The following is a 15,182-nucleotide window of genomic DNA, read 5'->3' on the forward strand; positions in this document are numbered from 1 at the left end:
GATGGGATGGGATGTTGCAGGCGGCTGCAGACTCGCAGTCAGCAGGCACTTTCCAGACGATGATGGCGATGCGCCGTGGCCTCCGGGGGTTCTTTCGTCTTTTTCTTCTTCTTCTTTTTCTTCTTCTTCTTCCTCTTCTCTCAGTCTGACGAGGCTCTCTAGAGCTTGAGTGGCAGCGCTGATGTCAAGTGGGTGACCCAACTCTTTGGACTCTTACAACACAACCAAAAAGAGACGGCAACATTCCCATTCTAGATACAAATATATTCGGGCAAGAAGCGGCGCGCCGTCAAACGGTGACACGACAAGGGATCTACCCCCAAATTCTTGTCATGACCAAGCGCGCACGTCTCGCAAGAGAACAGCAACAGCTCCGCACCTCACTTCCGCAACGCATACACTGAGCGAGCGTCCTCGAGACTCGAGGTACAGTGAGGTATATCTCTACATACACCACTGACTTGCACAGAGCCTTGCCTTGTGCTCATAGGCCGCCGACGGTATAATATGTAAGCTCTTCAGCATCCAGAGTGGCCGCGACTACATCGACCTCTTCGAAAACACCGCTCACGCAACGCATCACCAGGCGAGCAAGATGCAAGAAAGCGTGACAGACAAAGAAACTCACCTCATATGGGACTGCCGCCGGGCGCGGCCAACGCTTCCAAGTGACCGCACCACTACAGCTTGCGCAGTGCTTGGACCAAACCAAGCAAGGTTGGAGGAATACGACGCCGACATGAGTAGCGCCAGACGCTATGCCGCTCTAAGCATCCGGATTCATCCAGTGTCCACCATGAGCCCACGAGTTGACGAGCCCCAGAGAGACCAAAAGAGGTAGCAGATAACGGCGCTGCGCCGTGAGATGCGGTCAATGAGATCCTCGGCCAACCCAAAATTCTCCCAGCCGCAGCCGCAGCCGCACGCCTACTCCACCGTCCTCAAACGCTGCACGCTTACCGTTTTCAGACATGGGCATGGTTATGAGAAGCTGCCGATGATGGAGACGGGCATTTGCTGTGGGAAAGCCCTGGAATGACGCGTTGTAGTGTACATGGGAGTTAGAAAAGGGGGGGGAGGGGGGTTGCACCGTATTGGGTTTCCACAATCAATAACAGAAAAGAAAGCATCAGATATGATGTGCCCCTCATTCAGTATGGCGAAGGGGAGAGGAGAGCACAAATAGCCAGTTAGCAGGGGGAGGGGGCCATAAATGCCAAGCGAGAGAGAGAGAAAGAGAGAGGGAGGGCAAAATGACGGCGGCAGTCCCGAGGAAGAGGGCCGCCTGCGGAGTGATCTGCGCGACTGACCGGGATCCAGGTCCGGAGCTGAGGTACGCCGAGTTGATTTGATGGGGAGTAATCCGTCGAGACATTGGATGGAAGCCTTCTAGAAGGATTCAACCTTTGGGTGGCGTGCTCGCCGTTTGATGGCCACAAGGGATATCGTGACTGAGGAGCTCGAGAAGACTCCCAGTACGTGCATGTCCTCTTCCCCCCCCGAGTGTTCGTGCGAGGGACGCAGCTTTCCTCCTCCTCCCTCCAATCTCTGCCGCTTAGGCGCCTGGGCAGTCCATGTCATTGCCGAGCGACAAAAAGCAGCCCTCTGCCTGTCAAGGCCCCCTCACCATGGCTGGGATACTCCTGCGGTGGTGTTGGAAGGTTGGAACGACGACCATCCCCCCTCCCTCAGCCTACGATGTAGTGATGCGAGCGAGGCTGAGGGTAGAGTGATCGATGGGCGAACGGAGCCTGCGCCGACATGCCCAGGGAGATTCGCTGCTCGGGGCGCTTGTCAAGCGTCAGGCACCCGATGAGCAACTCCTCCGACCAACAAGCTGCTTCCCAGCTCACAGAACACACCATCCCTGCCGACCCATCCTCACAGCCGACGCGCTTTTGGCACGCCCGTCCATGAGAGGGGACGCTCACACAAGAGAAACCGTCGAGCGACAATGGGGACGGGTGCGCGGACACGGCGCGACGCGGTTACACCGTGTTGTTTATTGAGTCAGTACCAAGGTATAACACCCATGGTTTATAGCGATGCTTGGAGCCCCAGCGAAACCTGGTCCCGGTCGTTGTCATCGCGAGGTTGCAAGCAGAGCCCAGCCATCAAAACCCCACCGCCGTCGCCAGTCACTCCCATTATCCCACAGTCATAACAGGTGCCGAGTTATGGTCCATTCCGACTTTGTGTTTGCAGAGTCGCATTGAGATCGCTGAGGAGCCACCGATTGCACTCTACGCGAGACGTGCATGCGCCAGCATCTATTCCTGGACGCTGCGAACCGGCCGATGAAGCGGTCCTGAGGTCCGCCACGGAGGTTTTGTCGCTGTTTGTCGGCGGTGCCGTGCCGCGCGACTCCGAGATCCTGCGCCACAACAACCGCGAAAACCAAGAGTGAGACGCGAATTGGCGGCCGTGGGTGCGAGTGCCATATGTTCTCTCGAAACGCCTCCTCGGAGAGCATCCGCGAATGCTTGGCCGTAACACCAGCACGCCAAATCGGCGGTGGTCGGTTTGTGGATTGAAGCCTTGAACCATGCAAATCCTAAGTGAGAACGGTCGATGGTGTGCCGGGTTTGCCTGCGTTTGGCCTTTCGCCTCCAGGTCCGAACCCCAGAGCACCCACCACCTACAATGGCGCATTGGTCCTCGGGCCAGGACAGAATCATCACGCAAAAACCTCGTAGGACCACCATTTGGCGGCAGGCCGGAGCAGGGAAAACTTCAAAGATCAGCATTACTCGGCGACCAATCTGTTTGTTCGGGGCAATGAATTCTAGAGGATGGAAAGACAGGCACAGCTCAGGTCGACCTCCGACAAAGGATGGTCCGAAAATGGACCACAAGCTTGTGTCTGTGAGCCAGTCCGTCATGTACGAATGCACCGTCCAACCGTCATGATGATGAGCCGATGAAACAGCTTCATGGCCATCATAATTCCCCGTCCTAGAGACAACAGAGAAACTAGTCAGGCAACTGTGGCCAGTATGTGATCGCAATATGCCAGGCCCCCACAACATAGTTGAATCCCTTCAACCGTTCGACGGGGAGGTCGTCAAGTTGCGCCGCGCCACCCTTGCCCAAACGCCGAACGATGTGTAGTGAGGGTCCATGTATGGTCATTGAATAGAGTTTCGCCATGGAAAAACGGAAGGTCACTTGAAGGCCAAAAGGTTGCTTGGGGAAATACAGTGCAGATCCGAGGAGGAGTGGAAAAGGAGGGAGAGGGAATTGACATGCTAATACGGATGCTCTGTGCTAAGTTACTGTACCGTACCTGTACAGAACGTGGCCACGGCGGTCCCTCTTGAGACCGTACAGGGCGGATACTCTGTCTGTACAACAGTCGGACCCCCCAGAACAATCCGAGACGAACTCCAGACTAAACACGCAGGGGTTGATCTTGTGGGTGTTTTGACAGGCTGTCGCCTCATTTCGAGTCCTAATCGGGCAAGTAAGCCATTCAAAAGAAAAGACACAAACAATGGCGGACACGGAAGAAACGTCCATTCTGCCATGCCCGTGTTCACTCTCGCCCGCCGAAATTGAATGGATCGAAGGATTAGAATAGGACCGAGATGCATGTGTGTTGTTCTTATTTTTTGTGCCCGAAACACGCCGGCCGCCAAGAATGGAGGCTTCCGAGCGGACCGTCCACGTTCGCGTCCTGCTGCTGTGAACTCGGAGACTCGGATTGACCCGCGCGAATCGAGGGTTAAGCAAAGCAGCCAAGGTCAATGTTTCTACAGGATCCACGTTGGCTCATGTCTTCTATCCTATGAGAATGAGAAGGAGAGGTGTCGCTCGATTAGATGCGTCGGGCTGCTGCACTGTGGTGGGCGGAAGAGCTGGTGTCCAGGTGACGATCGAATTCCAAGAAATCTGCTGCCGTGCCTGCAGGATTTATGCAGCTGGCTTCCTTCACCCCAGAGGATCCTCTTACAATTTCCACTACCCGAGTTGTCCGTAGGTGAGAAATCGCAATGGTCTGGCAACCATTACAAGCGTCTCGCTTTTGGAGGAATGGCTTGCTTGATTTATACGATGTGTGTCTCGTTGCATTTTGCAGCGTCACTTTGCCGGCTGCAACCCCCAAGTTTCTCCTCATCCTGGTTACAGCGACGGCCTTGTGGAAGACCACTGAGACGAGGCCGGCATCGCCATGGCATCTTGTGCTTGACATAGTGGAATGTGGAAACCCGGAGAGAAGACATGCCCCAGCAACCATGACTCTTCTTTGTTCGAGGACCCTTCAAGGGACCATGCCTCGCCGGAACAACCTGGCAGGGACCAATTCATTTGATTTTTTCGGTAGTTCGGCTGGAAGCACCGCGTTATGGTTCGGACATCAGGACTGCAATATTGTGAGGATATGGCGGCAACTGTATCGTCTTGGTACTGTTTGTCTACGGCAAGGGTTGCGCATAACAGGCCACCGATCAGAGACATGAAACGAGTCTGCAGCCAGCGCGTCAGTCAAAGTGACGGCGTCGCATCGAGAGGGCGAATGCATTGGGGTGCAGTGAGAATCTCGGAGGACTGCATAATGACGGGACGACGTGGATGCGCAGACAAGGCGTGCGTTGCAATATCAGTCACTTCCGATGTGCGACGAGGCAGCTGCATATGCCATTGCAACACTGGCCTGCGCGGGGTTAGGTGGGTTGATCCGCTGCGAGGCAACACCAGCTCCCACTGTCACGACGTGAGACAGAGCGTGGCCCCCGTCCTTCGCAGTTCGGAGTAAGCAAGTGACGGGCCCTGCCGCAGTTGATGTATGTGAGTTTGCGTCCGTTCTGTACAACCTGTCAACTTCGGCCAGACAAAGGAACAGGGCTAATCTCGTCAGCCGCAGCCCCAAGAGCACCGGATACGTTGACATGCCAATTCGAAACCGTAATAATACTAATAATATGTGCGAGAGTGCCTTCATGGTGTTGTCTCTGTCTCGCTCTCTTCCTCTCTCACCCTCTCACTCCCCAAATGTACGGCGGCATCCCGATAGGCTGACTAGGTGTGCTCCATCCAGCCCCTCTCTCACAATGGGTGCAGCGACGCATGAGCAAGGTCATCCCTCGCGCGCACATCAGCGATTGCGAGGGAGGCGACGTGTGCCGTGTGGCCGGGCGGGCAGCGGAGATTAGAATGGTTGGTGTTTCTTCTTGCAGCATTAAAGCGTTGGCTCAAACGATTGTGGGCGGGTTGGACAATGCATGCTGGTGCTTTCCGTACGTCGTGGGTCGTGAGTCGTGGGATATCATGTCGGCAGGTTCGGGGACCACCACGTCTGCACACTATCGGGCATGACATGACATGACGACGTCGCCACATCGCGAAGGGTTGGGTGTTGGAGAAGACGCTCAAGTCGGGTAAACAGAGAGAAGCGGAACCTACCTGGTTGTAGGACGCGATAGTCGACAACTAAATGAGCCTGTTTCCAGTACGGGGTTTCGGTTGGGCGGATGGGGTGTTTTCAAATGCCCGGGGAAGACAGCATAGAGTAACAGGAAACAAGTGGTGTTAGCGACGCTGGTCTCGGACCGTTTTCGTTGGTTTTGCGTCATTGGGCTCCGAGAAAAGCATTCAAGTGCCCTGCCAACGTTGAGTGGACTGGGATGCATTGTACCGATGTTTTGTCCATGTTGTCGGGTTGTAGTGAGGCTCAGTTGGGAAGCATTCGGATCCATGGAAGGGGCAAGGGAGGAACCTGGAAAACTTATCAGGTACGGATACACCATACGACCCACTTCGCTGGAGGAAAGCACCTGTCCCTGACTGAACCGCTCCTTCTTCCCATGAGGGAGGAACGTGGAAATCAACGCCAGGGGCTCATAGGCCATGCCCCCAACCCTCGCTCTCACAGAAGGACGGGACGCAGAGAAAAGGGGAAGATCAATAGATGACGGGCATTTGGCTAGGCTATTGCTGGAAGTTGCCCTCCGGACAAGCGGCCAACAGACAGACCGGAGGCACAGGTCGGCACAAGACACAACGCAGCCCGAGGGATTTGAACCAACCGTCAGGATGACCCGACCCAGTGCAGAGTGGAAGTAGGCTAACCCTGATGTCAAAAATAGTACCGAGAAAAGGAACATCCCCCCCCCAAATGAATGATATCCCGGTGCTACCATGGTGGATGCTTCAGGCCGCGAGGAGCGTTGAACAAGAGTACGGCAACAGTGGGTTCGATGGTAAAGAGAAACCAAGCTCGGCAACCGCCTGCCAACTTAGAAAACGCAAAGGTCGGAAACACCCACCGTCAACTCACACCGGCGGATAAAGAGACGGGTGTCGAGGTCTGCCTGGCCAAAATAACCATACACACATGGCAAGCGCGGTAGAGATTGAGAGGGAGGAGAGGGGGGAGGGGAGAGACTGGACCCAGGACCATGGATGACAGTGCAGACAGCAGACTCCTCAACCCGGAGGCAGCCTGTGCTATTCACACCCGCAAGACGAGCAGACAGGAGCAAGAAGACTGGTAAGCATGCTCGTACGTGCCGATCGCTCACTGCATGACCGCGCCGGAGCGAGACATTGCACATCCACAGCAAATTGCTATTGCACCCTTCGACTCTCTTATCAAACATGGCGGATGCGGGAAAGAACCTCTTGGGTCCGCGGTCCGCGGTCCGCAGGCCGTCATAACGCCATGGTGTCGAGGAGTGTCCGTGTTTGTGTCTGTGTCTCTGGGCTCGGTGTTGTGTCTATGGCACTGATTCGGCCCGCACGAAACGCCCATGCTGACATTGGCTTGCAGCAAAAACAGAACCACTCAGAATCGGCTGAAATTGAGATTGTCTCAACGACACACGCCTGCACCAAATCATGCTGGCGGCTTCCCAAATCACTGTCTAGCCGGTGAGATATCGGCGCGTGCCACCCAAACAACTCGCAAGGGGCATGGGAGGATCAGCAGCATCAAAAGGCGGTGCGCCCTTGTTGGTTCCCTCGACAGAGTGCTAGCCCGCGTGGGGAACCAGAGGGCCACGGAGTCAGGCAAAGAGAAAAGAGACACCGCGCAAAACGTGTCAGGGGTTAGCAGTCCAAAAAGAAAAGCTTGGCTTTCGCAACGGCGCATGCCAAAAGTGCCCCTTGGGACCCGGCCAAATCGTGATATGGGCAGGGATGCCAATAATCTGCACTATGAAACAGCGAGGGCGGCGAGCTTTACTCTTCTGTGTAGGCCGATTGGAAACAGAAGGAATCAGTGCCTGCACCAATTTTCAATCGTTTTTCTTCCCCTTCTTGTAAACGAAAATCCGAGTGTGCGCGGCCGCAGTGTGGTGCGGCTGCGGCTGATGATACGAGGTCCCTGCCCTGTCGTACCTGGTAAAAGACACGACAATCAGTACAGAGTATCTACCCGGGGGCTTTAGTCATCAGTCCTTCTGCACCAAAATAACCCCAACCCCCCTTCCCTAATAGACGCTAGTAGTCCAGGACCTAGGGCAGGGCAGGGCAAGAACAAGGGTGTTGTTGACAACGACAGACAATGGTGGGTTTCCTTGTAACATTGCTAGCGACAATGGCCGGTGTGTCGTTCAGTTATGATACCCAGTATGTACATCGTACAGTTTGAGAATTGGCGGAAGCGAGGTGGCGGACAAGCGGGCTTGCTGCAGCACTACATTTGCTCAAACTTGCTTTGGGCTCTCGCGAATAAGCACAAGGCTTGGTACGGCAAGTCGGCATCGTGAGGAATGGAGCTTTTCCCCTTCCCGTTACAGCCAGATGATGGCCGCAAGGCAAACGTCGAAGCGAGCGAAAGTCGAACGGTACGAGGTCAAGTGATATGCTGGCTACACAGATTTTGCCAATCTCTTCCTGGTTGGCTTTCCGAGACAATGAAAGAATCGCGAACAGAGCAGAAGAAACAAGGACACCGGGTCGTCCTTCCGCTGGCCAGCGCTCGACTGTACTAGACAAACCTCACCACCCCCGCGGTATTTCTGCCTTAGGAGGGTTGTTTCTCTAGGCGTCGTTCTTGGCAACGGGTGAATGAAACGGGCTTGCTGTTGTCGACGTGAGCAAATTGCCCGATGGCCGCAACCCATTTCATCATCACAGTCAGGCAATAACTTCCCGGGCGACTTTTGCGCGACCAGGGGCTGCTACCAAGGCATTCGCCTGTCCATAAATGTTGGAAGCGTTCTGATACCCAAAGGGGGGCCCGTGGCATTGTGTTTTTGTTGGTTGGCAGCCGATGAGAATGGATGAATCCGTATTCGCGGGCTTTGCGAAACTCCATATCTCTTTTTAGGCTCCAGCATTTCCACGATTGCGGTTGGTAGATTTCGGCGGTACAGCCTAGGGAACGCCGGAGGGCATGTGCATTTCCTTGTCAGCAACAGGGGACAGGCACGTGTGCTTTTGATCCCCACACCCTGACCTGAGATGCGGTGGGATTGGGAAAGGGGTCGCGAGGTGGTGCTACAGGCTACCGTACTCCGTGCCGTGGTAAGAAATGGTGTTGAAATGGACTGAATCAAAATAGACAAACCATGTCGGAGAAGAGAAAGCAGACTCCGCTTAGGACAGCGCCAATGGCTCGGGACAAGCGCCGAGCCGCCGAGCGAATACTTGCAATGCGAGACAGCAACAGAGGAAATGAAGAGGGGCGCATATCGGTGTTCAGGTGCGCAGAATTGATTTTGGGACGATGGCTGGGCCGTCCATTGACTCAAGTCGATTGAGGCAAGGGACTTGGGGGTAAAGGGGCGTGTGCCGGGAGAGCGTCCAGACGGTCGATGTTTCTCCTCGAACGATTCCATCGACATCGTGAGGGTTGATTGTGGTCGGCCCAAGTGCATGATTTCAACTGACTTTGCAGCGACGGCCACCCCCCCCCCCTCCAGATGCCAGCGAGTGAAATCTGGAGCGGTCCAAAGGAAGACGTGTGATGAGCGATGACCCTTGGGAACGAGAAGCGCGCCAGTTCCTCGCCGTGTCATGGCCCGGCTCAAGCACCTGAAAAGGGTCATTCGTGACCGACACCCTCTAAGTCGAGCCTGGCAGGTTGACCGTTGGCATGTGAGCGAATTTGGGGGTTCGCTTCTACACAAACGGGACAACCGGCGGTGTCGATACGTGTCGAGGCAGCGGAGCAACATGGCATATGCATAGTATTGGCGCGACCCCGGCTGAGGGGCGAGCGATGAGGTCGGTGGGAGACACCACTAACTGGATGGCCATCAAAGCTGGCTCATGATACCTTCCCGTTCCTCTCTGGCCTAAAGGGGCGTCCTCTCGCATGCGGATGCTTTGGAACCTCTAGGGAATGTACTGTTGGTGCAGACAGACGGGCAGAGGGGGAAGGGGAGATTTGTTAACGTCCAATTCGTCATGACGGGGGAGGGCGGGGTGAGGGGGACGTGGTTGTTTGGGATGGCCCCTCGTGACCCCATTTTGAAATTTTAACAGGTACGATACGGAGCAGTGGCCAACAGGACGTTCGCACCCCAACGCAGGGAAAGTGTTTACTTTGCTACTTTGGTACTGTGAGTGGGTGGATGGGCATCCCATGTCCTGTGTCCCATGTCGATGGTTAGCAGACCCCCACCCCTGTTGTAGGCAAGTTCGGGGGCGCCGTCGCGACTCGCATCTGCACTTGCAATTGCACTTGCATGCAGGAGGGAAAGAGCCATGCGGGTGTCTCCCACGAAGCATGCTTCGTTCAACAAACGCCTCCTCTCGCTGCCCGAGGTTGTCGACAATCTAATCGGCAAGCATGGGCGTCGTCGTACATTCACTTGCAGTTGCGGCGAAAGAGCTTTCGAGATGTGAGATGTTCGTTCCCGTACCAGTCCCTAGGACCGGCTGGCTTAGGCAAGCAAACTGTCCTGTACTCTCTGTACGTGGGGTACCTTGCCTTTGCTAATCAGGCTCGGAGCCTCTCCGTCTGTGCCTGATTCTCACCCACCCTGTCATGTCAGCCTGCCCCTCTCGAGTCTTGAACCGTGATGATGGCAACTCAAACCGACGACAAGGGGAGGAATCCCCGGGTGTGGCTTCGGCAGCGGTTCAGTGCAGTGCAGTACAGGGCTGCGCTGCGCTGCTTGCTCGGAGGCCCGGGATTGCCTTCAGCGCCGGATACCCAGAAACCAGTGCCCAGTTTGCGGATACCTCCTTGTCGCCCGTGTCCTGCCCTGCTGCAAGCTCGGGGCGTTGGGGCCAGCCTTCTGCCTTTGCTCGAACTTCGAACTGGCTTCGAGAAGGCAGGTAAAAGGAGAGGAACATACGTCACTCGGCGGTCACCCGTCCAATGGGGGGCCTGATGATGCTTGCTCTGCCCGGTCCCCATTTCCGCCCCCTGGATCCTGACCGGGGAGTCTGTCCTCGGGTTTCAACAAGCGCATTTGTCTGTCGGAAGTCGCCGCCGTAATCTCAGACCGTCAAAGTCCCGTATCCGCACTCAAAATGTCGTTTCCTAAACACGACGGCGGTGAGCAGCACCAGCGAGCCGCGGCGAGTATGAGCGTGACCAGGAAGCCGAGAACTGACCAATCAATGTGTTTTCGCCTTATCCACCTGGAATTCTATGACAGTGTCACAAACAACAACTATCACAGAAAGAGATGGCGCGCAAAAGAGGAAAAAGAAGAGGAAAAAGAAGAGGAAAAGGAAGAGGAATAGCCCTGAGCACACTGGATCTTGGCCGCGCAGTCTACCTCCATGATAATTATACAGTGATGTTTTTCAGCCGCGTTTGCTTCATATTGTGTACCTGCGCGCGACCTCGAGAGGGATCGGACCGTCTTGGCTACGACAGTCCGCCTCTTGCCACTGTAAGCGCCTGTCCTATCATCCCCATGCTTCAGGACTAGGGACGCGTTCCTGATTAACATGACCCTTTGTCTCGGCGCCAAATAAGCAGGGACAAGGCCCTTTGCCGCTCCTCATCCGCGCACTTGGGTGCTTGGATACGGCATCCCACCTCCGCCCGGGAAGCTCCGCCAATGTCCATAGAATGTTTTTATTTTATTTAGGCCGCCGTTGCCGCCGCGTCGTTGACCACAAGACGGCACACCGCACGCGACAAGGACCCCTATTTTGCAAAGATGAGGCTCAATACAGGTACTAGCCGATCAAGGCGAGTCGGACGCGCTCGGGGACGTCGAGGGCCCGGCTGCCAGGGGCCTGCCAGGGGTCGGTCTCGGCCGATTGACTACCCCAGGCGGGGCCATGGATGTCAAGTACCTACTCCCTCTGTACGTTCAGTGCTGAAGTCTTTTTTTGCTCATGAAAGAGAGTGTGACACCACAAGAACAAAATCGATGGGCCTGCCAAAATGTAACTCCGACGCAGGGTCATGGATGTCGTCCCCCACAATATCGACATCAACTGCATGTAAGAGTGCCGACGGCGGCTAACCATCCTGGCGTTTGACCGGAGTCAACAGTTGTCGGTTCAGTAAGTTGTCCAGCGCCAATGACGCACATGACGTTGGTGCTGGATGCATGGTGATGTTGCCTCTGCCAGCATCGCGATGGTGCCAGCACGAAGAGAAGCACGGCAGTGTCAGCAAGATTGATTACAACAGCCCGGCCGGCCCTCAGATCGACGGACCGCGTCTCTCGTCGCCAAGCAAGCGAACGCAGCATTTCAGTGTGCAAACAATTGGCTGGCAGGGCTGGTTTAGCATGCCAGCATGTCAACAGCGGCCACATGACCCGCTGCTCTACAATGTCAAATGTCGGTGTGATGCATCCCTCTGACCAGCCAGAAGGCGGCACTGAAGAACCTACCTATGGTTCGTTGGGACCCCGCAGGAGTGCGGCCCTCCGGACGAGCAGTAAATGCCCGCGCAGGAGCCCGATGAACGCCGTGGCAATGATCGGTGCTGATGCCGCGGCTTCCGAACGAACAGCCTCGGATTCCGCTCTGGTGTGGTTGCGGACGACCCGGTGCTGACTCCCTGTTGTGGGTGGGCGGGAGCGCAGCGGTGATGCACAGCCAAGAAGGCCTAAGGTCCAAGACCCAGGGCAGTGGAGGACGAAGACGGCGCCGTTGTCGCGGGACAGTGTCCATCTGGACATCTTGTTGGCCGGAATCCTCGTCGAAGCGTCGCCAACGTGTCTTGATCGTCGCATCACGTCGCGGCAGGGTACCCAAGAACCTCAAGCTACGCTTCCGACACACCGGCAGCGCAGCCCAACAGACGACGCGTAGCGCATCAGAAACAGCAGATTTGCTGCGAGATGTGTGTACCCGCCCTCGCAGGAGCCATCGAGCACCAACTGACCAATCCCGTCTGCTCAGGTGACGCCTCTACGCCGCAGATGATGCGGAGTTGCGTGTTGGACAGGGGAGGCCGTCGACAAGGCTGCATGTGGTGGTCCCTAGGTATGAAGCTGCAGCTCTGATGGTTCACCCACAAGCCCCCACCAAGGTCTTGTCTCGGCACGTTAGCGCAGGGAAGCGACATGGTAGGGCATTTTTGCGGAGGTGGATGGTGGAGACTGGACAGTCGTAGCCACAGAACACCTCTCGCATCACTAACACGACGTACGCACACATCACAGAGGAAGAAATGCCGCCGAGTTTGTTTCGGCCACAGACAAGATGATGGCACAGGGTTGGCCATCGACAGCGCCCGCCACGTCTCATTCGACATGATTTCTTGCTTGTTTGCTCGCTTGCCCGATTTTTATCATGGTCAACCTCACTTTGGCCGAACAAACGGCGTTCTGAGCTGGGCTGGTTTCGCTGGGCAAATCGGACGGCTTCAATGGCCGAGGGTGCCCAACTGCATCACGTACTGGCTGTACGTAGTGTACTCGACGGGTAGGTGTCCGTACATACAGTACAAGCATGCACCATTCACGGTGGCTCTTCCACGGCTTACCGTATGTTGCCAGTTGAAACACCACCCTGGAGCACTGGTTTGGATAATCTCACCCCCTCCCGCCCTGCTCCTGTGTTAATCGCCCGATGATTTGATTCGGCGGGTGCTGCCAGAGGCTCAAAGCTCTTCAGAACGTGCGCAGCGCAGGCAGAGCTGCTTGCCCAGCTTTCGCCTGAGGTCCGAACAACCGTGAGGGGTTTTGCTGATGCACCATCGTTCGCAGCCAAGGTTTAGTTGCGACAGCCCAAGGCCCAGGACGTAAGCCGAGCACGCGAAACAGCAGGACGACCATTTCCATTATTTTGCCATTGCCGCTGTCTTTCTTGTCACTCGTCGGTGCCAGCCATTGAAGTCGTGGGCTCGACGCCGTCTCCTCGGGCGGGCGGACTGAACAGCAGTAGGAGCAGCACTAGCAGCGCGTGCTGATCGACCCTGCTAACCACAGTCCGGCGCACGCTTCTGGAAGAGAGTGTGTGGCTTGCCCGGCTCTTGTCAATCAGAACCCAGTTCCTTTCGGATGCAAGGCCCAGCGCAGAACCAACACGAGGCCCATCAGGATTGCTGACTGAGGAACCTCTGGCCCGGCTCTTGGGTCGGAATGCGGCCGTTCCTCTCATTTCTCAGGCTGGCAGCTATGCCATTCCAGCGGGCGTAGAGTGCGATTCCCATTTCCCGAGTCTCTGTGCCATGTTACGGCCCCCCCTCCCCATTACCCCACAACCTCGCATTCCCGGGTTCCCCCAGGCGGGCTGCTTGCACCCAGCTCGGCCTGTTTTCTGCTTATGGTATTTTGGCATAACACAATATCGACAATGTGTCTATCCACATTCCCGCCAAAAGCATCCATCCGGCTGAGTGTGCCCGAGAGAAGACGGGCGACCATCTGACTTGTGACGAAGGAGCCTGCGCACTTGTTGTGGCAGTGGAATGCACCTTGGTCAATCCTAGGTCGGCAATCCGCAGAACGTGAAATGACTATCTCTCTGTCGCAGTTGGCGGGACCCATGCCCCTGTGATCGCCTGCGTCTTCGCGAGTTGTTACTTCCTTGCCTTTGCCATAATCGGACGGGGTTTGGGCTTCACGTCAGCGAACCGCTTGTTGTGCTTGCCCTTTGCGGCTGCCACGTCACCACCCATGATGGCTTTTCGTGATGTAGTTGCCTGGAGAGGATGGATGACAGTGTAGAGCACAGCGGAGGAGGCTTGGGAACGTAGAGTCCTTTCCTGCATGCACCTTTGTCCTCTCACCTTGTTTTGGGGGTCCACGATTTATTTCGGGCGTCCAGTTGGGTTTACAGTATAGTTCTCGTCCGCAGGATGCTTCACACCACCTTGATCGCACGGCGGCCGGGCGACCGCTATCCGTATCGATGGATCACTCATCTACGGAACAAGGATGGATAGAGAGGAGAGGGCACTACAGGCAGTCCCAACGGGGCGGATGAGCAGATGCATCTAATTTTGACCCCCCTTGTTTCTTACCCACCCTGCAGCATGAAGACACAAGTGGGGAGGGGCCGTTCGAAGGCAGCCGTGGATGTCGGAAAATCCCCCCTTCTCCCGTCAAGGAAAACAAACACAGTCGTGCGTGACTCACAATAGGTAACTGAGGTGGGTGTTGTTGTTATTATTGTTGTTATTGTTTTTATTATTATTACCATCATTGTTCTTATTATTGTTATTGCTGCTGTTGTCGTCGAGGAAGAAGCAAAAACGGCACAACCCTATGGTCCTCTCGCCCGGCCCGGTCCACTCTCAATGTGTGGAAGCGCCGGAACTGGAGCTGCGGGAAGGGAGGACAGACGAGGTTCGCCTTTCCCCGTTGCAGCACACACACATGTGGCATTTGGCCGAGAGGCCTAGCCTGGCTGTACGCGATGGCTGCGTAGGCGTGATAAGGGTCGTTGCAGCCATGACAGACGCCCAGAGACTTGCTTACCCGCCGACCTAGCAGGGCTTCGGAACCTTGAGACGACCTAGCAGAACTCTCATCATCCACTTGTTTTGTATCCTGTGGCAGTAACGTGTGGCTGATCACCGCGGACCGTGGCGCATTCCTCGAGACACACCGGCGAGAAATGAAAAGGGGCATTGGTGATCCGTGGGTCCGAGTGAGCGTTAAGCCGTGTGTGTGATTGATGTCCCTCTGGCGTCAAAAGTCAAGCTTGTCTTCAACCTCTCTCCGGACCAGGATAGTAATGAGTCGTCGTGGATAAAGACCCTGGAGAGACGGTGAGACCCGATCAACAGAGCCGCTCCAAGGGGGTTGCATATCTTGTTTTTTAGAAGTGATTTCCGGGGAGCCGTAGCAGCTACGCAGCCTCCG

The 15,182-nt window shown here is 55.8% G+C and overlaps 5 protein-coding genes across 5 annotated transcripts; 4 read left to right on the forward strand and 1 right to left on the reverse strand.

Annotated features, from left to right (window-relative positions):
• CDEST_04578 (uncharacterized protein) lies at window positions 1–1,066 on the forward strand. The gene has a single exon (XM_062920737.1). It carries the CDS (start codon window positions 596–598, stop codon window positions 839–841), a length of 246 nt encoding a protein of 81 aa, XP_062776788.1. The 5' UTR covers window positions 1–595; the 3' UTR covers window positions 842–1,066.
• A 363-nt stretch (window positions 1,067–1,429) lies between these two features.
• On the forward strand, window positions 1,430–1,816 carry CDEST_04579 (uncharacterized protein; the record flags this gene model as incomplete). Its single annotated transcript, XM_062920738.1, has 1 exon — window positions 1,430–1,816. The coding sequence occupies one exon, from the start codon at window positions 1,430–1,432 to the stop codon at window positions 1,814–1,816; it is 387 nt and encodes a 128-aa protein (XP_062776789.1).
• Window positions 1,817–4,600: 2,784 nt separating this feature from the next.
• On the reverse strand, window positions 4,601–4,891 carry CDEST_04580 (uncharacterized protein; the record flags this gene model as incomplete). Its single annotated transcript, XM_062920739.1, has 1 exon — window positions 4,601–4,891. One exon carries the CDS (start codon window positions 4,889–4,891, stop codon window positions 4,601–4,603), a length of 291 nt encoding a protein of 96 aa, XP_062776790.1.
• A 1,605-nt stretch (window positions 4,892–6,496) lies between these two features.
• CDEST_04581 (uncharacterized protein) lies at window positions 6,497–7,037 on the forward strand (the record flags this gene model as incomplete). The annotated part of the gene is made up of 1 exon (XM_062920740.1): window positions 6,497–7,037. The coding sequence occupies one exon, from the start codon at window positions 6,497–6,499 to the stop codon at window positions 6,872–6,874; it is 378 nt and encodes a 125-aa protein (XP_062776791.1). The 3' UTR covers window positions 6,875–7,037.
• Window positions 7,038–10,428: 3,391 nt separating this feature from the next.
• CDEST_04582 (uncharacterized protein) lies at window positions 10,429–11,726 on the forward strand (the record flags this gene model as incomplete). Its single annotated transcript, XM_062920741.1, has 4 exons — window positions 10,429–10,557; window positions 11,086–11,219; window positions 11,317–11,358; window positions 11,411–11,726. The coding sequence occupies 4 exons, from the start codon at window positions 10,429–10,431 to the stop codon at window positions 11,724–11,726; spliced, it is 621 nt and encodes a 206-aa protein (XP_062776792.1).
• Between the last annotated feature and the right edge of the window lie 3,456 nt (window positions 11,727–15,182).

The sequence above is a fragment of the Colletotrichum destructivum genome, chromosome 3 (genome assembly GCF_034447905.1).
Source record: "Colletotrichum destructivum chromosome 3, complete sequence".
Taxonomy (NCBI): domain Eukaryota; kingdom Fungi; phylum Ascomycota; class Sordariomycetes; order Glomerellales; family Glomerellaceae; genus Colletotrichum; species Colletotrichum destructivum.

Bases quoted from the DNA above. Each gene is read 5' to 3' on its own strand.
- CDEST_04578 (XM_062920737.1), top strand. From the start codon at position 596: ATGCAAGAAAGCGTGACAGACAAAGAAACTCACCTCATATGGGACTGC.